The 25,208-nt window shown below is 45.3% G+C and overlaps 5 protein-coding genes across 5 annotated transcripts; 3 read left to right on the top strand and 2 right to left on the bottom strand.

Moving 5' to 3' along the window:
* The first annotated feature begins 4,435 nt into the window (after nt 1-4,435).
* LOC131283103 (cytochrome c oxidase assembly protein COX20, mitochondrial) lies at nt 4,436-5,073 on the top strand. The gene is made up of 2 exons (XM_058312669.1): nt 4,436-4,617; nt 4,678-5,073. Exons 1-2 carry the CDS (start codon nt 4,561-4,563, stop codon nt 4,984-4,986), a joined length of 366 nt encoding a protein of 121 aa, XP_058168652.1. The 5' UTR covers nt 4,436-4,560; the 3' UTR covers nt 4,987-5,073.
* Nucleotides 4,648-7,560, bottom strand: LOC131283102 (ribosome-releasing factor 2, mitochondrial). Its single transcript, XM_058312668.1, has 4 exons — nt 6,933-7,560; nt 6,622-6,869; nt 6,437-6,558; nt 4,648-6,373 (listed from the first exon to the last, which is right to left on the bottom strand). The coding sequence occupies exons 1-4, from the start codon at nt 7,546-7,548 to the stop codon at nt 5,104-5,106; spliced, it is 2,256 nt and encodes a 751-aa protein (XP_058168651.1). The 5' UTR covers nt 7,549-7,560; the 3' UTR covers nt 4,648-5,103.
* Nucleotides 7,561-8,156: 596 nt separating this feature from the next.
* LOC131283088 (xanthine dehydrogenase-like) lies at nt 8,157-12,397 on the top strand. Its single transcript, XM_058312652.1, has 3 exons — nt 8,157-10,826; nt 10,903-12,216; nt 12,321-12,397. The coding sequence occupies exons 1-3, from the start codon at nt 8,157-8,159 to the stop codon at nt 12,369-12,371; spliced, it is 4,035 nt and encodes a 1,344-aa protein (XP_058168635.1). The 3' UTR covers nt 12,372-12,397.
* A 1,397-nt stretch (nt 12,398-13,794) lies between these two features.
* LOC131282697 (xanthine dehydrogenase) lies at nt 13,795-17,738 on the top strand. Its single transcript, XM_058312225.1, has one exon. The coding sequence runs from the start codon at nt 13,810-13,812 to the stop codon at nt 17,665-17,667; it is 3,858 nt and encodes a 1,285-aa protein (XP_058168208.1). The 5' UTR covers nt 13,795-13,809; the 3' UTR covers nt 17,668-17,738.
* Nucleotides 17,739-19,197: 1,459 nt separating this feature from the next.
* Nucleotides 19,198-25,136, bottom strand: LOC131282894 (transport and Golgi organization protein 1). The gene is made up of 8 exons (XM_058312439.1): nt 25,031-25,136; nt 23,033-24,709; nt 21,575-22,779; nt 21,349-21,509; nt 21,176-21,277; nt 20,910-21,109; nt 20,185-20,838; nt 19,198-19,490 (listed from the first exon to the last, which is right to left on the bottom strand). The coding sequence occupies exons 1-8, from the start codon at nt 25,134-25,136 to the stop codon at nt 19,411-19,413; spliced, it is 4,185 nt and encodes a 1,394-aa protein (XP_058168422.1). The 3' UTR covers nt 19,198-19,410.
* Nucleotides 25,137-25,208: the final 72 nt, after the last annotated feature.

The following is a 25,208-nucleotide window of genomic DNA, read 5'->3' as shown; positions in this document are numbered from 1 at the left end:
GGAAACACAAGTAAATCCGTGCGAGATGGACCTGCGCGTTGTTGTGCGCTGTTGGAAAATCTTCTGACCAAATCTGCACAAGTATCGGTGGTTGTTTTTCTCACATTCCCGGGAACCAAGCGATGCGTTCTTGCATTAGTATGTGGGTGCATAAAGCATGCATATTATGTACTGCCTCCTACTCAACGATTTCTCATCTCAATCAAAGCAGTCGTGCAAAGCTTTAGTTTAAATAACACTATTTTGATTTTAACCACCATCGGGTAAGTAAGTGATTTCATAGATTTTATGCACAGTTTTCGGTACAGGTGAAGAAATGGGTTTAATAGTCCTACGATTCGACATGACGCGAAGCCAAATCGGCGTCCCGCGCATCTTTTGCATGCAACAAGGCAAGAGCATAATATCCTTGCAGAGTTGGGCATCAAAAGCATCGTGTCCAGCACCGGAGAGTGAATACCTTTATGCACAAGAGAGCAATTACTTCTTCGCGAGAAGGATCCGCACCGGGAGAAAGAATGTGACACACATGCACCTTGAAACATGTTTTCGATGAAAATCGGGATGAAGTTTTCCCTCTTTTTCAGTGTAAAACAGTGTCTATACGGCACGGAGATAACATGGAAAGTATTTTTATATCGAGGAGCTATCTTATAATGGGACAACATTGACCATTTATACCTGACTGACCGTTTCTTGCCGCCGTTCTATTCTTTGCATAAAAATACTCGTTCGGAACGTTTTGCAGATCTCCCATATACATTCACTTTTCATGCTTTACGCTGCAATTAGAAAAACGCGCGGATAGGACGGCTCCAAAAACAATCATGAAGGAGTAAACTTTCAGACTTTTCACTAGCAATCAGCCTATAACTATTCAGTTTAACTTAAATTACATCAAAGTAAACGACTCTACACAAACACTCTTTACATTCGGTTTTCACTGACAACGAAAACGAAAAACTTTATGATGACTAACGTTGACACTGCTTTAAAATTTACTATTATGCATTCATTTTCCACATCATCAAAACAAATTTGTGCTATTTTTATTTTGATAGCATTACTTTCTCCTGTCCTTGTTCTGTTGCTCATTCCGACGTGCTGCTACGGATTCATAACTGGAAGGTGGGTTGCGTGTGTTACGCTCGCGGTATAACACCACACAAACACTTTGACGATTTGTTATAAGCCTTTTTGAGCAAAAATGAAATGGATCTCTCTCTTAGTATTCGTGAGCGCAGGATAACAGCGTTCCCGCGCGATTATTCCACTGCCGCACAACTACCTTAAGCCGAAATAAAGCATCCCAGAGATGAGGAAACGCAGTAAGTGAACCAACGCGACAACACAAGTCGTTCTACGGTACAAAACTGTAAAAAGGTAAAGTTATCAAAAATATGTGTGTTCAACACGCAAAACAAATTATTTCAGTACTGCACTTTTGTTCATATACCCATCAAAATCGACTTTTAACCACATACGCACTCCCCCTCCAAGCCGCGCTAAATTGAAATCACAAGCGCTGAATTGAAGAAAAGCAAATCAATCCATTTGTTCAGACTTGCCTTTCTTAAATTGTTGCCAATCATCGAATTGATTGCCGCAAATTTTACACACATTCCTCATGTGAACTAATCACGTTAATCCTTAAAAAACTCGCAACAAATCATACACCTTCACACCCGTTCTAATGACCATACATAATGTAGCACGAGATTTATGCACCAGAGTAACGAAAGATAAACTATGCACAAACGTTTAGTAAACCAAAATCACACGCGGTATGAATAGACTTTCAAAGAGTAAGACGCGACGCGCGTCCGGTTACATGAACAACCGGATGGAGTTTGCTACCGCTCGCTATTTCTCCTAACAACGACGAGCTGCAGAAAAGATGACAACGAAGGCCAACGAAGTCTCTTGCGGAGATCGAATCCGAGGGAGTTGAGAGAAAGAGAAGGAGAAAAATGTCTGTTTTGTCGAGACTATCACTACTACCAACATCCATACTCGCCCTCGCTGACACGTTTGCAGTAGTATGCGTTACGACCTTGTTAAAGAAACGCGACGGTAACGCGGTGTTCGTGCGTTTCGGTATGACCTGTCAGTAACGCCGTTACACTGACGTCACGAAGGAGGGAAGATCAATTTATGTAGTCTTCGTTTTCACACAGCATTTGTTGCGAGAGAAATCTAATAACAATTTGCCCGAACAAATATATTTCTTGAAACAATCTTGTGGATTAACTTTCGTTAGTCTTGTGTTACTTATTTCATGCTCGACAAAATGATAAGATTTGCGCATACTCGTTTTCCAGTTGTGGACCTCGAAACATTGGACGTGTGACCTGCTTTTGAGCATGACAGGCTCTCTCTGTCTCTCTCTCTCCTCATTTCATTTCCCTGTGTAACTCGTACCGGTGTTATAAAAATATCAATTCGCACAATACAAAACTTTAAACGCATGCAATGCTCATCAAATCACCGTACTGATACCACCCAAACAGTGCTAAACGGTAATATTTATTTTAACATTTTCTTTGCATCATCTGTGTCCAATTGATTCACCATACTCGCATAAGGCGAGGATACAAAGTCGGAAAAACCGACCGACCGACCAATGTTATCGAAATGCCACGATGGCGTATTCAGATACAGGTGAACTAGTTGGGCCGTTGTTGGGTGAAAGAAGGTAATTGATAGATAAGCAAATGTGGCGACGGTGCATTACTTCCGATGTTGGTTTGACCGATGAATGAGAAAAATGTCTGATTGTTTGCAGAGTGACGCTGCCCGAAAGTACTAGATAAACACCAGGAGAAATGTCCTTACACTAAGGTACCCAATTTACATAACCAATCACCTATAGCAGATGGTTAAACTATGATCAAACTATCGGTGGGTAAAGAATTCAGGTTACTTCCACAGTGCGCAAAAGTGTAAAAAACGTGTGGATCCTCCGATCGCAGACTCGATTAAATAGAGGCAAGGTTAAGGGAGACATCTCTTTTTTGAACACTGCACCTAGCCCGATTAGTTCACTTTTACCCAATATGACTATTATTATCTTCCCGTCTATTACGCATGCATCCCGTTGGGCTCTGGCCATCGGATTCAACACCAAATAAAAGCTGTTGGCTTGCCCGCCGCAGAACCGGGAAAAAACAAAATGGCGCGTGAAAGTTATTTTTCTTGTTCTTCTATTTTGCTTGCATCAGATGGTAATGTCGTATACGTATGCTTCTATTTCGCTCACGCTGTGTGTGTGCACCGGGAGGCTAAGTGTGGACTGTGTTTGTGCAGCCGATTGTAGAGAGTCTGTGGCCTGTTCGCAGTTACTCTTTTTGCTCTACGCTACCTTAACCTGCGATTATCGTATTACTGCACGCTACGTCGTCTACGACGAATAAGGCGATACCACTAACAAAATGCACGGCGGCAGAACAAATCACTGTTATTGGAATGCGCTGAAAGATGACTTTCAGTTACCAAAGTGTATGCGGAAGCAGGCGTAAAATTCACCTCAATGAAAAATCGAAACAACGCCTTTAAACTAGAATCGTCACCATGAATATTATTCTCGCGTATGACTTTATAATAGCCTATACAATGTGAAACTTACCTGGTTAAACATATGTATGCGTGTATGTGTGTGTTATATGACAAAATATATCATTTGCTTGCTTTTTGCCGTGGTTTCGCCAGCCTGGCCTGGGTGTTCGGTAGTTTGGGCTTCTTGGCGATATTTCCTTCGATTATATGATTGTATGTACCATTTTCCGTACTATCAGGTCTTTTTTATCGTTAGGATCGTTTTCGGCCTTCTACAGACCTCCCCATCTAACGCTGTCAAGCATGGCCAAATTTTTTGGTGCTTTCTCGCACGTTTAATTGCAGATATCGCGAAGATAATGACGAGCACACAAAATCATATGCACAGGCACACGTACACTACCTTCCGTATCACAAGAGCACGCTTCTGACCGCGATCCAGCAGCCACGAAAGAAGAAAAAAACACTCTCAGCGGTTATTCCACTCCAACAGGAAGAAAAAGAATCACTAACTCAGAAAAGGATGTCTCGAGCACAGCGCAAACCAAAACTTCATTCAATGTTCAGCTTCTATCGCAAAATGTGTATCCGCACTTCTCTAACGTTATGATGGTTGGTTAAATGTCCACTTTTAAATAGTTTTTAGGATTCCACATCGTACTACCCAGCGTACGCTTCTTCACCATCGCGTTGACAACCGACGACTGTTTGAAGAAGATTGTAAAAAGCGAATCGCAGAAAACGCCACTGCGGGCGCGAGAGTAATCTCTAGCCCAGTGAAAATGCTATGAGAGATACTCATGACGGCAGGCTCTTCTGCTCTCTTTTTTTTCACCAGGGTTACACAGAGCAGGTCTGTCTAGTTTACGATTTCATAACACTGGCATGTTTTTTTGAACATGTTGGAGTTTAGTACGGATTTGTGTCTGATCATAATGTTATATTGCGAATAAATAGGAGTTTTTGGAACATTATAAAACAGCAGCTCAACTGAAACGAAGCAATATGACTGATAATCGTCTAGATTTGAAGGATTTGGACGTCGATCCCCCATCAGAACGGGTAGGAAAAGTAAATCCAATAGTTGCCGGGAAAAGTGTAAACTAATTTATTTTTCTATAGTCATTAATGCTCTTTGGCAGAGATGTTAGCACTATACCGTGCTTTCGCAACAGCTTTCTCTATGGTATCAGCATTGGCATGGCTGTTGGATTTTTAGCTTTTTTGAAAACCTCGCGACCACAGCTCTCCACGCACATAGGGTTCGGTACGTTTATGGCTACGACGGTGGGATACTGGATTCCATGCCGGTACAACTGGTCCAAGCAAAAATTTGACATGGCACAGATGCAACGAGCCCTACAGCAGCAGGCTATATTCGAAGGTACGGATAAGGAGCGTGAATTGGAGGCCAAAACCGAGGAGGCTTAACGTGCAAACGGGTATTTGAGACGATCGATCGAGGGGCTTATCATGCACATCTCGATAATCACATGAATATAAAAGTCTTGCAGTATAGATACAATAATCGTGTTGTAGTAGCTCATTTTATTCCAATCCGAAGACACGCCTCATGACTAGCGCTTCGTTCGAATCGTTTAACATTGAATGACCATTAGGTTCCATGGATACACTTGCGGTACCACTGCTAATCGTGCGTAGCACCGTCGAGTAGTCACCAAGCTCTGCAAGTGGTGCATTCACCTTTATAACCTTGTTACATGATCCACGTGGTGAAATGTCTTCGATCCGAGCTCTCCTTCGGCTTAGATCCGCCACGATAGGAGCAACGTATTCATTGATTGTTACTATCTCAAGAAACATATCCGGTTCCAGCAGACGACACTCCGCATTAGATAGAATTTTTGAGATGCACTGTGCTGCTGCAGCCATAATAAAGGTATCAGTCGTACCCTTTCCGACTGTCAGTGCGTGCAGTTTTACTGCACAGTTCGCCAATTGCCCTCCCAGTTTTGGGCCACGCTGCAATGCACCAAGGGCGCCCTTACGAAAAAATGCCATTTGCCTCGGGCGTATAAGCTTCAGATTTTCTTGCGCCTCAGCTGAATTATCGAGAACTATCCTTTCTTCGTTACCCTTGGCACTAGGGAATATAGTTGCATCGATCTGTACAAGTTGTCTACTACCGGCAATCTCTTTTTCTGCCGTCCACTGTCCCCGCTGTGATTCGAGCAGCGTTTCCTTATAGGCAATCTGCAATGGGCCAAGGTCGGCCTCGATGCGGTACTCAGTTAAAATGCGTGATTTTACTATCTCTAGATGGAGTTGACCCATCCCACCGAGAACGGTTTGTCCTGTGTCTTCATCGTAACGCACTCGTAAGCTTGGATCTTCTCTTTGAATTTCACGCAATGCATTGTCTAGTGCAGTTTGTTGTGCGGCGGAAGGTGGTTCGATCGAACAGAAAAATACCGCATCCGGCACGGTCGTCTGGATACCAAGCTTCGATGTGAGTATTTGTTCCGTGTCAATTTCACTTTCGTCATCCGTAGAACCTACGGCAGAAACCAGCCTTTTAAGAGCCTTTTTCAATGTCGCTGCATTGGCAACCAATAAATCTCCCGTAACAGTTGACTTTGGGCCAGCGCAAAGACCAATATTTCCTGCTGCAAAAGAGTCAATCTCTCGGAACTCATCGGCCAGTGGTTCATAGATACGTTGGATTGTTTCAGTGGTACCGTTAGCTGTGACGAACTTGGAGCCTTTTTTTACTGTCCCCCGAAATGCTCTGATCATTGTGATTGGTCCTCGTTGTTTATCATGTGTTACTTTGAATACTTTTCCGACGAAATTGTTTCTGTAAAAAAGAGTTAAATGTTTTGTACTGATGTTTTAAAACATATTTTTACAATATTTTTACCCAAAGCAATCGTAACATTGGTTTCGTTCATTCGGCGCTGGGAGAAAATTCAGCACACTGTCCATTAAAAGTTGTACGCCAACGTTTTTATACGACGAACCAAGCAACACCGGAACAATTTGCTAGGGTAGGAAGTAAATGATTTGTGAGCAGCACATTTTAAACTAATTGATAGAACTACGAACCTGTTTCAAAGTACAATTGCGAATGGCATCCAGAACTAGGTTTAGTTTAACGCTTTCCAGACTGTTTGATTCTATTATCGCCTGTGCTAGATTATCGTCCAATCCTGACAATGTATCTATTATTTCATACAGTTGTTCATGTAGCTGGTCCTGTTGCTCTTCCTGATTTATGTGAACAGCCTGGTACGATCGCCCTTTGCTTTTCATGTCCCAGATTATCTTAGTCGTTGAGAGTACATCGATTATGCCTGCAAGGAAAAATCATCTAGTTCCTCAAGCGTTTCTAAACTCTCTCTTGAACTGGATCTTACCTACCAATTTGTTTCCTTCCTTTAGTGGCATTTGAAGAGGGATAGGAACAGCACCAAGCGTTTTTGTAATCTCTTCGAGACACGCTTCGAAGTTAGCATTTTCCTTATCCATTTTATTTACGAACACAAGCCGTGGTAAGTGATGCCGATCGGCTTGGCCCCATACGGTTACAGTTTGAGCTTCCACACCGGCCGATCCATCCAGGATGATCACCGCACCGTCCACTGCACTGAGGGATTGTTCTACCTCCATCGTAAAATCGATGTGACCAGGTGTGTCAAGCAGGTTGATACGATGGTCCTTCCAGTCAAAGCTAACGGCCGCACTACATATTGTTATCCCACGTTCCCGTTCTTGCTGTAAAAAATCGGTAACCGTGTTGCCTTGATGTACTTCTCCCAGCATGTTCGTACGCCCCGAATAGTAAAGCATGCGTTCTGTGGTTGTTGTCTTGCCAGCATCAATGTGTGCCAGTATGCCGATGTTCCGAATCCGTTTCTCGCTGATACTCCCATCCGAATTATGGACTTTTCTATTGCATGGTAGAATTTTTGGATATCTTACTCGTCGATTCGCCCGGAATTGAACTATTGAACGAAACCGGTTGCACAACATTTTGATAATACCGACGTACTTTACGGGCGATCACGGGAAACTGTTGTTTACTCATAATCAAATGTGACATACCGCCCGGTGAAAAATGCATTACTCGTTATCATAGAATCAATGAAAACATATGATCGTTTGAAGAATTAAACATGTTCGTTCTGATCTTTTTTAGTGATGCGTAATTTTAAATTACATTTTGTATTGTTTTGTTCTTTAAGAATATTGCGCTCCACGAATTGCAAGAATATTGCGCTTTTTAAATTGCGCTCCACGAAAACTGACAGAGGTTCAGATGAGTGTTTACCTTTTTTTCAAGATGTACCAACAGTGATCTGGACCGGCACGGTATAATATTTGAATCTTGTTTTTCAAATCGTATGCGATGGAAAAGTCCCACGCTTGCTGGTATCTGCCTCACAGATAACTTCTTTTATAGATGATAAGCGGTATTCACTGTATGTTGATAAGACAAAATTTGCTAAAAATACACGCGATAGGAAATTCGCAGGCAGCAGTTTTCTACCAGTAGGTTCGGTTTCGAGATTATACGTTTCACAATCTAATTCTACTGTTGATTGTACAGTTTTATTCAACTTTACAGATATAAAGCAGAAATGGAAGATTTGAGCTTATTCAAAGTCGACCAACCCTTAGTGTTGTTTGTGAATGGGAAAAGGGTTGAAGATACCAATCCAAACCCGGAATGCACACTGTTGGTTTATTTGCGCGAAAAACTGCGGCTCTGTGGAACGAAGCTCGGTTGTGCCGAGGGAGGATGCGGAGCGTGTACCGTGATGGTGTCGAAAGTTGATCGCAAAACGGGTCAACTGCAGCATCTGGCGGTCAATGCGTGTCTCACGCCAGTCTGTGCCATGCACGGTATGGCCGTCACGACGGTGGAAGGTATTGGAAGTACACGCACTCGGCTTCATCCCGTGCAGGAGCGAATCGCAAAGGCGCACGGATCGCAGTGTGGCTTCTGCACTCCTGGTATTGTAATGTCCATGTACGCTTTGCTCCGCAGCTCGCCAGTTCCGTCGATGAAGGAGCTGGAGGTGGCTTTCCAAGGCAACCTGTGTCGGTGCACCGGTTATCGACCAATTTTGGAAGGATACAAAACTTTTACGAAGGAGTTCGGTAACTGCGCTATGGGCGAGAAGTGCTGCCGAAATGGCAATAGCACCAGTGGATGTGGCGCACCGGCCGGAGAGGTGGACCACGAACTATTTCAAGCAAGCGAGTTCATGCCTTACGATCCATCGCAGGAACCGATTTTCCCACCGGAACTCAAAATCTCCAACAGACTGGACACCGATTCGATAGTTTTTCGATCATCCAATACGGCCTGGTATCGGCCAACAAAGCTTAATGACTTGCTGGCGCTGAAGAAGCGTTATCCGGACACAAAAATTGTCGTTGGTAACACGGAGGTTGGCGTAGAGGTGAAGTTTAAGCATTTCCAATACCCCGTCTTGGCTAATCCAATTCAAATAACGGAGCTCTCATCGATCGAGCGAAATGAACGTGGTTTGAAGATAGGATCTGCTGTGACGCTGATGGAAATGGAAAATACTCTGCAACAGGAAATTGAAACCAGTCCGGAACACGAAACACGGCTATTTAAGGCGATTGTGGATATGCTGCATTGGTTCGCTGGAAAGCAGATTCGTAACGTTGCGTCCGTCGGGGGCAACATCATGACCGGAAGCCCCATTTCGGACCTAAATCCTATTTTCACTGCGGCTGCCGTCGAGCTAGAGGTGGCAAGTTTTGATGGAGGCTTTCGCACAGTACGAATGGGAGATGGATTCTTTACTGGGTATCGAACGAATGTGATCAAGTCGGAAGAGGTGCTCGTGTCACTGTTCATTCCGCGTACTACCACGGACCAGCATTTTATTGCCCACAAGCAGGCCAAACGCCGGGATGATGATATTGCCATCGTGAACGGTGCTTTCAACGTCCGATTCCGAGCAGGCACGGATGTGGTGGAGGAATTGCATCTGGCGTTTGGAGGCATGGCTCCAACGACGGTACTGGCGAAGAAAACCGCTCAAGCGCTGGTCGGAAGACGTTGGGATACTAAGCTGGTGGAACTTTGCAATGATCTACTCGTCGAAGAGCTTCCTCTCAGTCCGTCTGCGCCAGGTGGTATGATATTGTATCGACGATCGTTAACGCTTAGCCTCTTCTTCAAGGCCTACCTTGCCATCGCCCAAGTACTTGATGCACAACCAGATATTAAGGGTAGGAAACCTATCGAGAGCCGTGAAAAGAGTGGTTCCGAAACATTCCACACACTGGTGCCAAAGAGTGCGCAACTGTTTGAAAAGGTTGCATCCGGGCAAGCTGTTACTGATCCCATTCGACGTCCCCAGGTCCACGCATCGGCATACAAGCAGGTCACTGGAGAGGCCATCTATTGTGACGATATTCCAAGATTTTCCAACGAGTTGTATCTGGCATTCGTGTACAGCACGAAGGCGCATGCCAAGATCGTTTCCATTGATCCTTCGGCCGCGTTGCAAGAAGAGGGAGTCCATCGGTTCTTCAGTGCTGACGATTTGACGGAAGAACAAAATCGGTTGGGGCCAATCATTGAAGATGAACGAGTTTTTGCAAAAGATTTTGTTTTTTGCCATGGTCAGATAATAGGCGCGATCGTAGCAAATGACGCAACAGCAGCTAAAAAAGCAAGCAGGAAAGTGAAAGTCGTTTATGAAGAATTAACCCCAGTTATCGTGACCCTAGAGGATGCGATAGCTCGTAAATCTTTTTTCCCTGAAAGTCCTCTTCGACTCGAATTCGGTAATGTTGACGGCGCATTCCAATCTGCATATAAAATTGTGGAAGGAGAATGCCGTACTGGTGCCCAGGAACACTTCTACCTCGAACCAATTGCTTGTATCGCGTTTCCCCGCGATTCAGACGAAATAGAAATTATCAGCTGCAGTCAACATCCGGCCGAAGCACAGCGGAAGGTGGCCAATGCGTTGGGTCTGTCGTGTAATAAAGTTTTCTCAAAGGTAAAACGACTCGGTGGCGGCTTTGGGGGCAAAGAAACAAAAGTCGATGGTGTCGTAACACCAGTCGCCTTAGCTGCCTACCGCCTGCAGCGTCCTGTCCGGTGTGTCTTGGATCGCACCGATGACATGGCTAGCACAGGAACAAGACATCCTTTCCAAGTGCGTTACCGCGTCGCCGTGAACAAGGACGGATTGCTGTTGGCAGGTGAATACAAAGCCTACTCCAATGCAGGATATTCACGTGATCTATCCTTCTCCGTAAGTGCGCAACAGTCTGTTGTATTTTGATCGAATACGCAACTGACTAAACATATTTTACATTTACCTATTCTAGGTTATGCAACGTGCCATTTTACACATTCAAAATGCTTACAAAATACCGAATGTTCGCATAGAAGGATGGGTCTGCCGCACAAATCTGCCCTCTTGCACGGCTTTCCGCGGGTTCGGTTCACCGCAGGCAATGTTTGTTGCTGAAAACGTAATTCGTCACGTGGCAGCAGAGATGCATTGCGATCCCGTTTCGCTGATGGCATTGAATCTATATCAAGATAATGGCGATGTGACGCATTACAACAAGGCGATTGAAAGCTGTACAGTGAGAAGGTGCTGGGACCAGCTTTTTAGTTCATCGGATTTCGCTGATCGACGTACGAGAGTGGAGAGTTTTAACAAAATGAATCGCTGGCGTAAGCGTGGTATTGATGTTGTGCCAACAATGTATGGTATAGCGTTTAACGTACCCGCCCTGGATCAGTCGGGTGCTTTAGTACACGTGTATCAAGATGGCACTGTCTTGTTAGCTCATGGTGGGGTTGAAATGGGACAAGGTTTACACACGAAAATGATTCAAGTAGCTGCCACAGCGTTACAAATTCCTTTCGACTGGATTCATTGTTCCGAGACCGGCACGGATAAGGTGCCAAATACTTCTGCCACTGCCGCAAGTGTAGGATCGGATCTTAACGGAGCTGCCGTTTTGGACGCTTGCAGAAAGCTTCTAACACGTATAGAACCGTATAAAAAGGCAAATCCTGATGCGGGATGGACTGTTTGGATTCAACGTGCCTACCTCGATAGAGTGGCTTTATCTGCGACCGGATTCTACGCAACTCCGGACATTAACTATGACCTTACAACCAACACGGGAAACCCATTCCATTACTACACTTTCGGGGCGGCTTGTTCTGAGGTTGAGATCGATTGTCTCACCGGTGATCACCAGGTGTTGCGAACGGACATTGTGATGGATGTTGGCTCTAGCATAAATCCAGCAATTGACATTGGCCAAATCGAGGGCGGTTTCATGCAAGGGTATGGCATGTTTATGCTTGAAGAAATGATTTACTCGTCGAAAGGGGAGGTTCTCTCTCGTGGCCCCGGTACCTATAAACTACCCGGTTTTGGAAATATCGCCGGAGAGCTAAATGTGTCGCTGTTGACCGGAGCACCAAACCCACGTGCTGTTTATTCCTCCAAGGCCATCGGAGAGCCTCCTCTTTTCCTCGCCTCGTCGGTATACTTCGCAACTAAGGCCGCTATCGCAGCTGCCCGGTCGGAGGAGGGCGTGCAGGGCAATTTTAACCTCATTGCCCCAGCCAGTGCCGCTCGTATCAGAATGCTTTGCACCGACAGCATTTCGCAAAAGGTAAAGACTCCAATGTTTTTTGTTTTTTACTCATCTGTTTTGCTTGCATCAACCATGACTAAACATTCTTCAACCTGCTTATTTCGTTTCGTTAATATATGTAGGTTCAAAACGAAGATGCTGACGAGAACGGGTCATGGAACGTGATGGCGTAACAGCGTTTATCTAAAAGTTTCCCGAGAATTAAACGGAATGAAAATCCCGCATACATATTTCCTATTTTATTACTTCCTTACTACCTCATACCAGAAGCATATTTACGTTGGAAAACATCTATAAATATAATAAATATATCTCTAAGAGCATGATCTATCAATCTGAACAAAAAGTGGCCTTTATTTTTGTAGATTAATTTTAGGAGAGTGTATTTTATTTGAAACCCCATGTATCGGATTACTCTCCTACCATGAACGCATCGTTCAAAGAGCGGAGGGTTTGTGTTTCCTTTTTACTTCACGCTTCCGAACGTATGCTCCGAGACGTACCTTGTTGGCTTCTTAGTTGAGCTCTCGCAATCTCCCTATCTTGCCAAGCAACTTGAGGAATCGCTTGCTACACAGCTGATAGCGTGGAATCCCCAAGAAGGATCGTCTCCAAAGACGAGCAAATAGCGCTAATACCCATCGCGGGTTTCTCTGCGACTTCAGTCGTAGTTTGTCGTTCACGGGAATCGGAACAAGATAATTTACCACCGGCTTGTCGTGTAACTGCTCTTCGCGTTACGCATAGTGATACTTGTAAACATAATAAAAGCAATTTAAAAATAGACTGAATAAAAACAGTTTAAATAACTGTTTAGTTCATACGTGCCTGATCACTATAATCGTGCACCGGCATTGTTTATAAGGACAATAAAAAATTGTAGTAATATTATTCTTAAATCACACGTTTGTGTGATCTGTTGTCAGAAGTGGTCATTCTGCATTTGAGTCGTGGCGATGGCTGCAACGAACACCGGCGAGCATGCCCTGGCGAAGGAGTTCAACGTGAATCAACCCCTTGAATTTTTCGTAAATGGAAAAAAGGTAGGTTCTAGAAATTATCCTTAAAACGCATGCCACATACCTGGGACAAGTGAAAAAAAAATCTACTCTTGTAGCTCAGCAACAAACAAGTAGCCCATCGCTGATAACGGTTATTTGTAATGATTATACATCGTGTTCACATGTCAGTAGCTTTTACAGACTTTCTTGCGATGGACCGTAAACATCTCGGTTACACGAGCTACATCGCGGTCATCAAAATCTCTGCTTCTTCGCATTTCTTATCTATCTTATTTAACTCGAATCACTCTCGCCACACCGCTTTAGCACGGTTGAACCGATGCGGCGAGATGGGGGGCCATCGAGGAGGATTGTTATTTTTGATTGAATGTTTCCATGCCGTCGTCTCCGTAGTCTTTTGCGTTGATTGCCGCGCAGTGACGATGTTTTCGCTTCACTGATCTTTTCTTATTTTTTTTCTTCTTGGCTTTAGGTCGTCGAAGATAGTCCGGATCCGGAATGCACGCTGTTGGTTTATTTGCGCGAAAAGCTGCGGCTCTGTGGAACGAAGCTCGGTTGTGCCGAGGGAGGATGCGGAGCGTGTACCGTGATGGTGTCGAAAGTTGATCGCAAAACGGGTCAACTGCAGCATCTGGCCGTCAATGCGTGTCTCACGCCAGTCTGTGCCATGCACGGTATGGCCGTCACGACGGTGGAAGGTATTGGAAGTACACGCACTCGACTTCATCCCGTGCAGGAGCGAATCGCAAAGGCGCACGGATCGCAGTGTGGCTTCTGCACTCCCGGCATTGTAATGTCCATGTACGCTTTGCTCCGCAGCTCGCCAGTTCCGTCGATGAAGGAGCTGGAGGTGGCTTTCCAAGGCAACCTGTGCCGGTGCACCGGTTATCGACCAATTTTGGAAGGATACAAAACTTTTACGAAGGAGTTCGGTAACTGCGCTATGGGCGAGAAGTGCTGCCGAAATGGCAATAGCACCAGTGGATGTGGCGCACCGGCCGGAGAGGTGGACCACGAACTATTTCAAGCAAGCGAGTTCATGCCTTACGATCCATCGCAGGAACCGATTTTCCCACCGGAACTCAAAATCTCCAACAGACTGGACACCGATTCGATAGTTTTTCGATCATCCAACACGGCCTGGTATCGGCCAACAAAGCTTAATGACTTGCTGGCGCTGAAGAAGCGTTATTCGGACACAAAAATTGTCGTTGGTAACACGGAGGTTGGCGTGGAGGTGAAGTTTAAGCATTTCCAGTACCCCGTCTTGGCTAATCCAATTCAAATAACAGAGCTCACGTCGATCGAGCGAAATGAACGTGGTTTGAAGATAGGATCTGCTGTGACGCTGATGGAAATGGAAAATGCGCTGCAACAGGAAATTGAAACCAGTCCGGAACACGAAACACGTCTATTTAAGGCGATTGTGGATATGCTGCATTGGTTCGCTGGAAAGCAGATTCGTAACGTTGCGTCCGTCGGGGGCAACATCATGACCGGAAGCCCCATTTCGGACCTAAATCCTATTTTCACTGCGGCTGCCGTCGAGCTAGAGGTGGCAAGTTTGGATGGAGGCTTTCGCACAGTACGAATGGGAGATGGATTCTTTACTGGGTATCGAACGAATGTGATCAAGTCGGAAGAGGTGCTCGTGTCACTGTTCATTCCGCGTACTACCACGGACCAGCATTTTATTGCCCACAAGCAGGCCAAACGCCGGGATGATGATATTGCCATCGTGAACGGTGCTTTCAACGTCCGATTCCGAGCAGGCACGGATGTGGTGGAGGAATTGCATCTCGCGTTTGGAGGCATGGCACCAACGACGGTGCTGGCGAAGAAAACCGCTCAAGCGCTGGTCGGAAGACGTTGGGATACTAAGCTGGTGGAACTTTGCAATGATCTACTCGTCGAAGAGCTTCCTCTCAGTCCGTCTGCGCCAGGTGGTATGATATTGTATCGACGATCGTTAACGCTTAGCCTCTTCTTCAAGGCCTACCTTGCCATCGCCCAAGTACTTGATGCACAACCAGATATTAAGGGTAGGAAACCTATCGAGAGCCGTGAAAAGAGTGGTTCCGAAACATTCCACACACTGGTGCCAAAGAGTGCGCAACTGTTTGAAAAGGTTGCATCCGGGCAAGCTGTTACTGATCCCATTCGACGTCCCCAGGTCCACGCATCGGCATACAAGCAGGTCACTGGAGAGGCCATCTATTGTGACGATATTCCAAGATTTTCCAACGAGTTGTATCTGGCATTCGTGTACAGCACGAAGGCGCATGCCAAGATCGTTTCCATTGATCCTTCGGCCGCGTTGCAAGAAGAGGGAGTCCATCGGTTCTTCAGTGCTGACGATTTGACGGAAGAACAAAATGAAGCCGGCCCAGTCTTTCACGATGAATTCGTTTTCGTGAAAGACATCGTCACTACGCAGGGCCAGATAATAGGCGCGGTTGTGGCAGACACCCAAAGTACTGCGCAACGAGCTGCGAGGAAGGTCAAAGTCACTTACGACGATCTTAGCCCGGTAATCGTTACGCTGGAAGATGCGATCGCTAAGGAATCGTTTTATCCTGGGTTTCCCCGGTCAATCGTCAAGGGGGACGTAGAGAAAGCGTTAGCTGACTCGGACGTCATTGTCGAAGGAGATTGCCGTATGGGCGGACAGGAGCATTTCTACCTGGAAACGCAGGCCTGTCTCGCTTTTCCCAAAGATACGGACGAAATAGAGGTCATCAGCAGCACCCAGCATCCGACCGAGATTCAACTGCACGTTGCGAAATCGCTAGGAATTCCCGCCGCAAAGGTGGTGTCGCGAGTGAAACGTTTGGGCGGAGGGTTTGGTGGGAAAGAGTCCCGAGCGGCGCTGGTTGCTATACCGGTAGCCCTTGCGGCATATCGGCTGGGCAGACCGGTTCGCTGCATGCTAGATCGAGACGAAGACATGGCTATTTCGGGAACGCGGCATCCCTTTTACTTTCGTTACAAAGTCGGAGTTAGCACGGAAGGAAAACTTGTCGCCGGTGATTTCTGGGCCTACAACAACGCAGGCCACTCGATGGATCTATCGTTTGCTGTCCTCGAACGATCCATGTTCCATATCCAGAATGCCTACAAGATTCCCAACTTGCGTGTTCGCGGATGGGTTTGTCGTACCAATTTGCCGTCGAACACCGCTTTCCGCGGTTTTGGTGGCCCTCAAGGTATGATGGCGGCGGAAACTATGATGCGGCACGTGGCACGCACGTTGAAAAGAGACTACGTCGAGCTGGTTGAGTTGAACATGTACCACGAAGGAGACACAACGCATTACAATCAGGTGATCGAGGGTTGCAATGTGAGAAAATGCTGGCAAGAGGTACTGCAATCTTCTGATTTCGCCCGGCGTCGAGAACTAGTGGATCAGTTTAATCAGGAGCATCGCTGGCGCAAAAGAGGCATTCACGTTGTGCCAACAATGTTTGGGATCGCCTTTACGGTGCTCCATTTGAACCAAAGTGGTGCTTTAATACATGTGTATCAGGATGGAACTGTCTTGCTCACCCACGGAGGGACGGAGATGGGACAGGGACTGCACACCAAAATGATTCAGGTTGCGGCAACCGCCTTAGAAATACCGTTTGAGAAGATACACATCTCCGAAACGGCCACCGACAAGGTTCCAAACACTTCGGCTACGGCTGCTAGTGCCGGGTCAGATCTGAATGGAGCCGCTGTGCTAAATGCGTGTAACACAATTCGTGAGCGACTGGAACCATTCCGCAAACAGTACCCCAACGAGGATTGGAACTTCTGGGTTAGCAAAGCATACTTCAACCGGGTCTCTCTTTCGGCTGCAGGGTTCTACGCTACACCCGACCTCGGATACGACTTTGGCACCAACTCGGGCAAAGCCTTCAATTATTACACCTACGGGGCTGCATGTTCCGAAGTCGAAATTGATTGTCTAACTGGCGATCATCAGGTACTTCGAACGGATATCGTGATGGACCTCGGTTCGAGTATCAACCCGGCAATCGACATTGGCCAAATCGAGGGAGGGTTCATGCAAGGCTATGGCTTGTTCACACTGGAAGAGATGGTCTACTCTCCTCAGGGACAAGTCTATTCACGTGGACCAGGCATGTACAAATTACCCGGGTTTGCCGACATTCCAGGGGAATTTAATGTGTCACTGCTGACTGGAGCACCGAATCCTCGCGCAGTATACTCGTCGAAGGCCGTCGGGGAACCACCGCTTTTCCTAGCGTCGTCTATATTTTTAGCTATCCGTGATGCAATTTCCGCCGCAAGGAGCGAAGAAGGTCTGGATGCCGAGTTTAGCCTGGTATCACCGGCAACAGCTGCCCGCATTAGGACCGCATGCCAGGATAAATTTGTCGAACGTTTCAGAAAGCATGCCGACAATCTTAATAATATTATTCCCTGGAACGTTATGCCCTGAAGAAGCATGTAATGAAAAATTGTACGCATTTATTCCATTCATTATACCGATACACATAGAACACATAATTTTGCAACTAATAAATCATGATGTATGCCAGACCAGAGCCTCCGTTCACAACATTCAATTATGATACAACTTAAACCAACGACAGAACGTGCGCAGTCTTGATTCGCGTTTTGTTTGAGCTTCTTCTGCGATAGATGGTGAAAGGAATTATGGTAGAAGAAAATCTTAATAACGCATAAAAAGCAAGAGAAAACACTTACCCTTAGAGTCTGACTGGAATTCTTTTCGGTATTCCATCAGGTCTTTCGACGTTACAGGAATGGTGTCAGCCTTGCTTAGGTTGTAATATGCATCATCATTAAGTGCTTCTTCGTTCAAGTTGTGCTGACTCTTTTTCTCGTGACACAAATTTTGTATTACCATCGTTGAGTTATCTGCCGCTCCTTCGGGACCTTCAGCAACTGAATCTAATTTTTTTGGCTCGGATTTTTTTCCACATATACGCCCAGAACAGTGACTATGCCGTGAACAACGTTCAGGATCAGTATGTTGAATCATCATGGTTTGTAAGTTGTTTTCTAAAGTGTGTGCCCGACTATTGGTCGTGATCCTATTGGAAAAACAGATTAGGTGAAAAGGTAACAAGTTTGAGATAGTTGTCGAAGAGTAAAAGGACACGTTTAACTTACCTCAAAATACCCACTTCTTCTTCCAGCCTTTCGATCGATTCATTAAACGTTTTTAATTTGTCTTGGAAGCTCTGTTCAAGGTAATTGATTCGAACATTTGAAGAATTTATAGATTGTTCCACTTCCTCTATTGCCATCTTTAAACGATCAATTGTAACTTGATGCTCCTGTTGCTCAATAGTTGAACATTCTGATTGTTTGTCCAGGATTTCCTCCATGAATCCAACAGATGTTGAGTTTCTCCGAGAGTCCCTTTTGATTTTTGTTCCTCGGAATGGCTTCCTCGATCGCTCGGATGAACAACCGAGGATTGGAATCATACTACAATAACGATCAGGGCCTCTTATTTCCACCACGTGACTTATTGTATCATCGTTGCTTTGATTTTCAATTGCAGTGGATTTGGTTGTGCTATCAACTGACATTGCTTCTGGCTGTTCCTTCTCCTGCTCAATGGTCACAGGCTTTCCTTGGACTGGCATTTCTGGTACGGAATCAAATAAAATCTTGTTCAAATGTTCTCGTTGGTATCTCACATGCAGATTCATACTCTTGTACTGCTTAGTGGCCAAAGCTGCTTTTTTATCAATATTACCTGTGTGGGACTTGTCGTTACACGTACTACCAGAAAGCCACACGTTTCGATACTAAGTCGATATTGCTAAATAATAACTAGATATGTTTACTTTGATCAACACCGATGGAATCCTCCCGGAGCCTACTGGAACACACTGAACTTTTTATTCCTTTCAGTCTTGTCATCTGTAATACCATCCGAAAGATGAAGAACTAGATAACCGCACTCGTAAATAAATAAGATTTGTAACATATATTTTCAGCATTCATTCCGTTCACGCTCATTTCACTAACGGGTTTGTTTGTTGAGCTGTGTGGTTTGCGTTCGTTAGAAGGACACGTTGTTTGCATAACGTCCGAAAGCACTCATATCATTGCACATGTTCGGACCAAGATGGAAGTTTTTGGGAAGGTCGACAGCGGGCAACATGTGAACACTATAGGTGTCCACGATCCTGTGTCTAATGTGCTAGCGGTTGACGTTTGATCTATATTTTCCTGAACTTTTGCGGGTCCCTAGAGAATCCTGCGAACCGGAGCTGAAACCTCCTGCAGTGAGTGTTTTGATTAAGGTGCGAAGATGTACGAAAATAAAATCCCAACAGTTAAACCAGATTATAGAGTAAACGACGCGGCGATACGATGGCAAATTCATTATGTTCGTACCGTGCGTTATTTCGTTGACGCAGAGAGATGTACGCCATGTAAACGAAGTATTCGGCAAATATGCAAAGAGAATGAAAGAATACAATACAAGAAATCAATAATCATGTTTCACAAATTCAATGACTGAGAAAATATCCTTTGACCAAGCCGATTGGGTATAAGCAATGTATGTTTAGTAGGGTAAAATAAGGGTTTGATTAAATTAATGTTTTATCGAAAGAAGCCATAGTAGTGTAGTTAGCTTTTTGAATGGAATGTAGCTGAATAAATCAAGAAACCAATATTATCGGGACTCACAATTGCCACTTCGTGATGCGACTATGGGACATGCTCGTTAGTATTTATGAGAAGTAATGCTACCACCGTTAAACACACGATGACACAACACATCAACAGTTATGGTTTTGGATGTTGCACTATAGCTGTCTTGTTCGAGTTAAATGCTCTTTCTTGCATAGACACATGATACAAACGGTTCCTAGCGATAGCTGGATGATGATATGGGTTGTATACCGACAAACGATCTTTTTCTACCACCCATCTAATTCGTCATCCGAGTAGCGGTTACTATTAATACCTGCAAATTTTTTGTTCCTTGGATCCTGCAACGGAGGCGACGTGCGCATGTCGGTCGGTGTAAATCCTCTCGGGTATCCTCCGTTTCCACTGGCTCGACCATCTCGATGATCACGCTCACGATCACGATCACCATCACGATCGCGATCTCGATCCCTATCCCGGTCACGCTCTCGGTCACGGTCTCGGTCACGTACACGATCCCGATCACGTTCTCGATCGTAATTTGAGTGCCGTGAATGATGGGGTGGAGAAGGTGGTGGGCTGAAATCGTTCTCCGTTTCGTACGTGGACATGACCGAGTAGTCGTATCGACTGTCGGGAGAGTAACGACCTCGGTCGGGGCTGTAGCGGTCCCGGGCATCAATGACACTATTGGGGGAGTACCGATTACCGGCCGGTGGTGGTGGTGACATTAGACGTCCCAACGGTGGTGGCCTCATTTCTCCGGGACCGTGAGGAGGTGGCATGAACGGTGACATGAATGGAGGTGGTGGACCGGGCAAAAACGGTGGCATAAAGGGTGGCGGTGGAAGCACACCCATTAACGGAGGAGGTGGAGGAGCGTTCGGAGACTCCACTCGAATGGGCGATGGAGCCGTCAGACCGAGATCGGGTTGTGTTATGGCTGCATTTTGTAAATGCATCATTCCATCTGCGAAAATGATTTCAGTATCAGTCGGTTCGTATAACAGTAAAATAAACTATCGTTTCCCTTGTGCTTACCACTTGAAGCCGAAACATCACCGAGTGCCGTAAGCTTGCGACGAAGGGCCGCAGATTCATTCCGCGCTTCCTCGAGGCGTCGCTCTGCTTGGCGGGCGGTGAGCCACGCGTCATGTGAACGTGTTTCGAGTGTTGTATACTGTGCTTTGTGTGCCGCAGTTTGGGCCTCAATTTCCGCTCGTAATTTGTCATTTTGCGATCTACACAAAAAACAGGAGTAGTATTATTATATCGATATCCCAAATAGGGTCAACAAAGTTTCATACTTTAGTTGTTGTATTTCATCCTGCATGTGGCGAATCTTTTCCACAGTCGTCGTCGTTTCCCCTTGCTGTTGCATCCACATCGCTTCCTTCACGCTTAATTCCCTACAATAATGGATATAAATGCGTAAGACGCAAGCCGGGTTTAGTGCTCATACATCGATTGGCAAACTTACTTTTGCAGTTGGGATTCCTTTTCCTTAAAATAGGTAGATAGCACCTCGAGTCTCGTTTCTGCTTCCAGTTTATCCTTTTCCGATTTACTAAAGTCGCGCTTCAAGACCGAAATTTCCTCATTTACCATTTTCATATGATCTTCTACAAGCTGGCGGGCAATCTGTTGGATCAGGAGGGAGTTTAGATAAAAAGGCATAAAATAGCATAGTCAAACAAGTAACATACAATTTCGCCCTGCAGTTTGTCTTGCAAGTTGGCCTTCTCCTTTGCCACTAATGCGATTTGCGCTTTAAGCTCAACCGAATCGATCAGACCTTTAGTTGTCTGACCACCAGGTCCCGCGGATTTGATCTCCTTCAGGCACTCCTCTAGGGCCTCGCACTTGGCTTCGGCAGCAGCGATCGCTCGTCGACCCTCGTCGGCTTTGGCTTGAGCCGCCTTCAACTCTCTACTCAGTCGATCGATTTCCAGCGTCGATTCCTTTCGCAAACCCTCAACCTTCTCGTGCTGCTCGGATTGTAATCGCACCACTTCCGCTTCCAGCGCTGTTCGCCGCTCCGAAAGTTCGGTCCGTGCCCGTTCCAGTTCGCTTAAGCGCTCGTTGAACTTGCTCGTCTGACTCGTGATGGTTATCTGTAGATCGCTATTTTCACGACTTTTTTCCGCCAGCGACGCGTTCATCGTGAGAATTGTTTGCTGCTGCTCGTTGAGTTGACGCTGAAGTTCTTCAACGCTGAGAGCAATCGAATCACTGCCATTTTGGTTCAACAGCTCCGCTACCATTTTGTTTAACTCCAGCCCAGCTTCAGCGGCGTTCTCGAGCTCTTTTTCCAACCCCGCTATTTGATCCTGCAGCTCCAGCTTCACCTCCTCGGCTGCTTCCAGCTCCGCCTTCAGGGCTATTACCATATCGTTCGAACCGAATGAATTGTTCTCGATGCTCGTCAGCTTATGCTTGGTATCCTGCAGTTCGTTCTTGAGCAATCCATTTTCTTTGTACGACGTCATCAGGTCACGCTCGACCATATTCAGCTTATAAATCAGAGGTTTTTCGCGTCGATTCTTATTGATCAGATAGTGTCCCAGCGAAAAGACCAACAATGTAAAGGACGTTATTGCCAGCATCAGAATAAGATCGCTCAATTTAATGGCCTCGCGAACGAATGCATCTACGTATTCCCCGATCGGAGGATTCTCCGCTGTCAGATAATCGGCTCCAGCCGATTCCTGCGAAACATCCTTTGGTTGCTCGATTTCGCCTCCGTTTCTCCATCCTGTGCTCTCACTCATTGGTGGTGGAAGTTGGCTTGCAAGAGAATGATGAGAAATATCTACACCGTTCGTTTGCTGGGTCGTTGGCAGTACGTTTGAAGCAGATGCAGGCGGGCAATCGGAAACCAGACTGTTACAGTATCCGTTTTCGGTCCCATCTAGAAATGGACAAGTAATGTGTTAAATTTGTGCTTACATAAAAAAACATTCCCGATGACTTTTTCATTCCTAGCAATAAGCTATGAAAATTTGGCATGAAAATGACAAATCTAAAAATATACACAGTCCGGGCAACACTAATACGCATAAGACTGTTTTGCATGTTGCGGTCATGTTAATGTAGCAACTAAGAGTGCAAGGAAAATAAAAAAAAAGTTCTCTGACCGATGAGATTCTTGTGATTATCCTTACCTAGGCCAACGTTGTCAGTATGGGCCTGAACTATCGTTTCTTGAGGTGGACTGTGTGTATGTGCTGCCTCCTTGGTTGGTTCAGGAGACGGCTCGTTGTGATGGGGTTCTGTAGTGTGTGCTATGTTTTCTGATTCTCTCGAATCGTCTTGTTTTGAAAAATGTAAATGCGTATCCCCAACCGTTTGTATGTCTTCCTGCACTCTTTCTTCAGCTGGCAATGCTTTTGGTTCGTCATGACCGTGATGATTATGAAGATGAGGATGATGAGCATGATTATGATGATGATTATGGTGGTGATGGTGGTGATGGCTGTGTGCAAGCAAATTACCCAACCCACCAGCTAGTATGCGATTGGGATGTGTCGGTTGATCATCCGACTTCAAAGGGGTCGCATTAGTTTGATCAACTACTGCAGTAGGTTCGGATACAGAAACCGCTGCTGGCACTTCTTGAAATAGGTGTGATGATGAGTCGAAGGGAACTTCCGTTTCAGTTTCCTGGACTGGTTCCGAAGTGTTTTCAACTATTAGCGAAGATTCAGTTGTGATTGGTTCCGATGCATCTGTGGCATATTGGGGTTGATCAGTAGAGAGATTTGCGGGATCTGTAACCACTGTGGAAGTGCTGGTGGTTGTGATTTCGTTTGTTTCTACCAAATTATCTTCGGTTCCCGCATCATTCGTTGAGTTTACAGCATCATAGCTGTCATTAGTTTGAATAAAAGGATTTTCTTCCACTATTTGTTCGTGATCAGAAACATTGCTGGTATTCCATTCCGTACTCGTATCAGTGTTCTCGAGAATATCAAAAATACCACTGTTGCGGATATCAGCGGGTTCTTGTTGCTGACCATCATTTGTATTGAACGTTTCCATTTTCTTTTCAGGTTCGGTATTTTTTGTATTCATTGTTATTTTTTCGCCAGCCGACACATTGTCAGGTGAGTCTGTTGCTTCATCTTGAACCGGAGGCTCTGGAGAACCAGTGTCTTCAGTCTGTTTATCGTTGTTTTCATCTAAAACGTTATCAGTACCTTTATCTTCCACGTCTACAGGTTCACTTGATGATTGATTTTGATGGTTATTGGTTTTGCTTTCCGGATTCTCTTCTCCATGATCATCAATTTCTTCGTTTTCTTCCTCTTCGTCGTCCTCTTCGTCAGCTTCATCTTCGTCCTCATCGTCCTCGCCATCTTCTTCGGAAGCTTCTTTAGTTTGGGTGTTCGAATCCAACGGTACGGTATCTGTAGCCTGACCGGTTGGGATAACTTCCAAGGTTGGCGTTGGTTGAACAATAGTCGGAGCTTCTGTGGCCGTGACAGATAGTGGTGTTAAGTTTTCCGAAGCAACATTGTTTGCAAGGACTGTTCCTTCCACAACTGTTTGGTCAACTGGAACCGTATCCACTACTACCGTTGGTTTGATATCATTTGCTTTCTCTTTTGGAGCATCTTCGGGCAACTTTAGGAGGTCAATGGATTTGATTAAGATACTACTTTCATGAATGAAGTGCTTAGCTGCGAGACCTTCCTGGCCGTTGGCCTTTCGTACCCAATACATTCTTTCTTTTCCGATGTTTCTCGCTAAAATTTCTACGGTTTCCGCTTGAACCAGGTTCACTTTCTGGCCACCGCCACCTTTGTAGTTCAAGGCAACCCTGCCCATCGCTATAACACCTGTGAAAGAGATTCAAATAGGGTTTTTAGTTTAGTTTCGCAATAAAAACCTCATCAGAATCTTGCAAGACATTTCTACTAGACATTAAGGCATGTTAATAATTATTTGCTGTAATTTGTATGGTATACATTCTTAACATATGTTACTTTTGAAAGTAATTTTAGTGATCTACAAAGCATAAAGTTCTCTCGGATTCAGTGCAACCATTAAAATGAAATATCGTGCAAGAAATGTCGCCAAAGGTACGATATAGCGGACTGTGCGGGCAACCTTTGGAACCACCGTGAATGTAGCCTTTACCCTCAACTTTAGGGACATACTTTTGCATTCTGGATCTCCACAATCTTTGCTGGAAGCTCCAAGAACAAGGAACACTAAAACTAAACACGAAATATGTACAAAACAAGAAACCGACGATCCTTTCATGATTTTCCTCGGTACTTCCAAAGCCACATCACTTCTGAACTGTTTCTTTTTTCCTCCTTTTGTAGCCGCTGC

The sequence above is a fragment of the Anopheles ziemanni genome, chromosome 2 (genome assembly GCF_943734765.1).
Source record: "Anopheles ziemanni chromosome 2, idAnoZiCoDA_A2_x.2, whole genome shotgun sequence".
Lineage (NCBI taxonomy): Eukaryota > Metazoa > Arthropoda > Insecta > Diptera > Culicidae > Anopheles > Anopheles ziemanni.
Note: the sequence above shows the minus strand (reverse complement) of the source record. Positions and strands in the feature narration are given on the sequence as shown.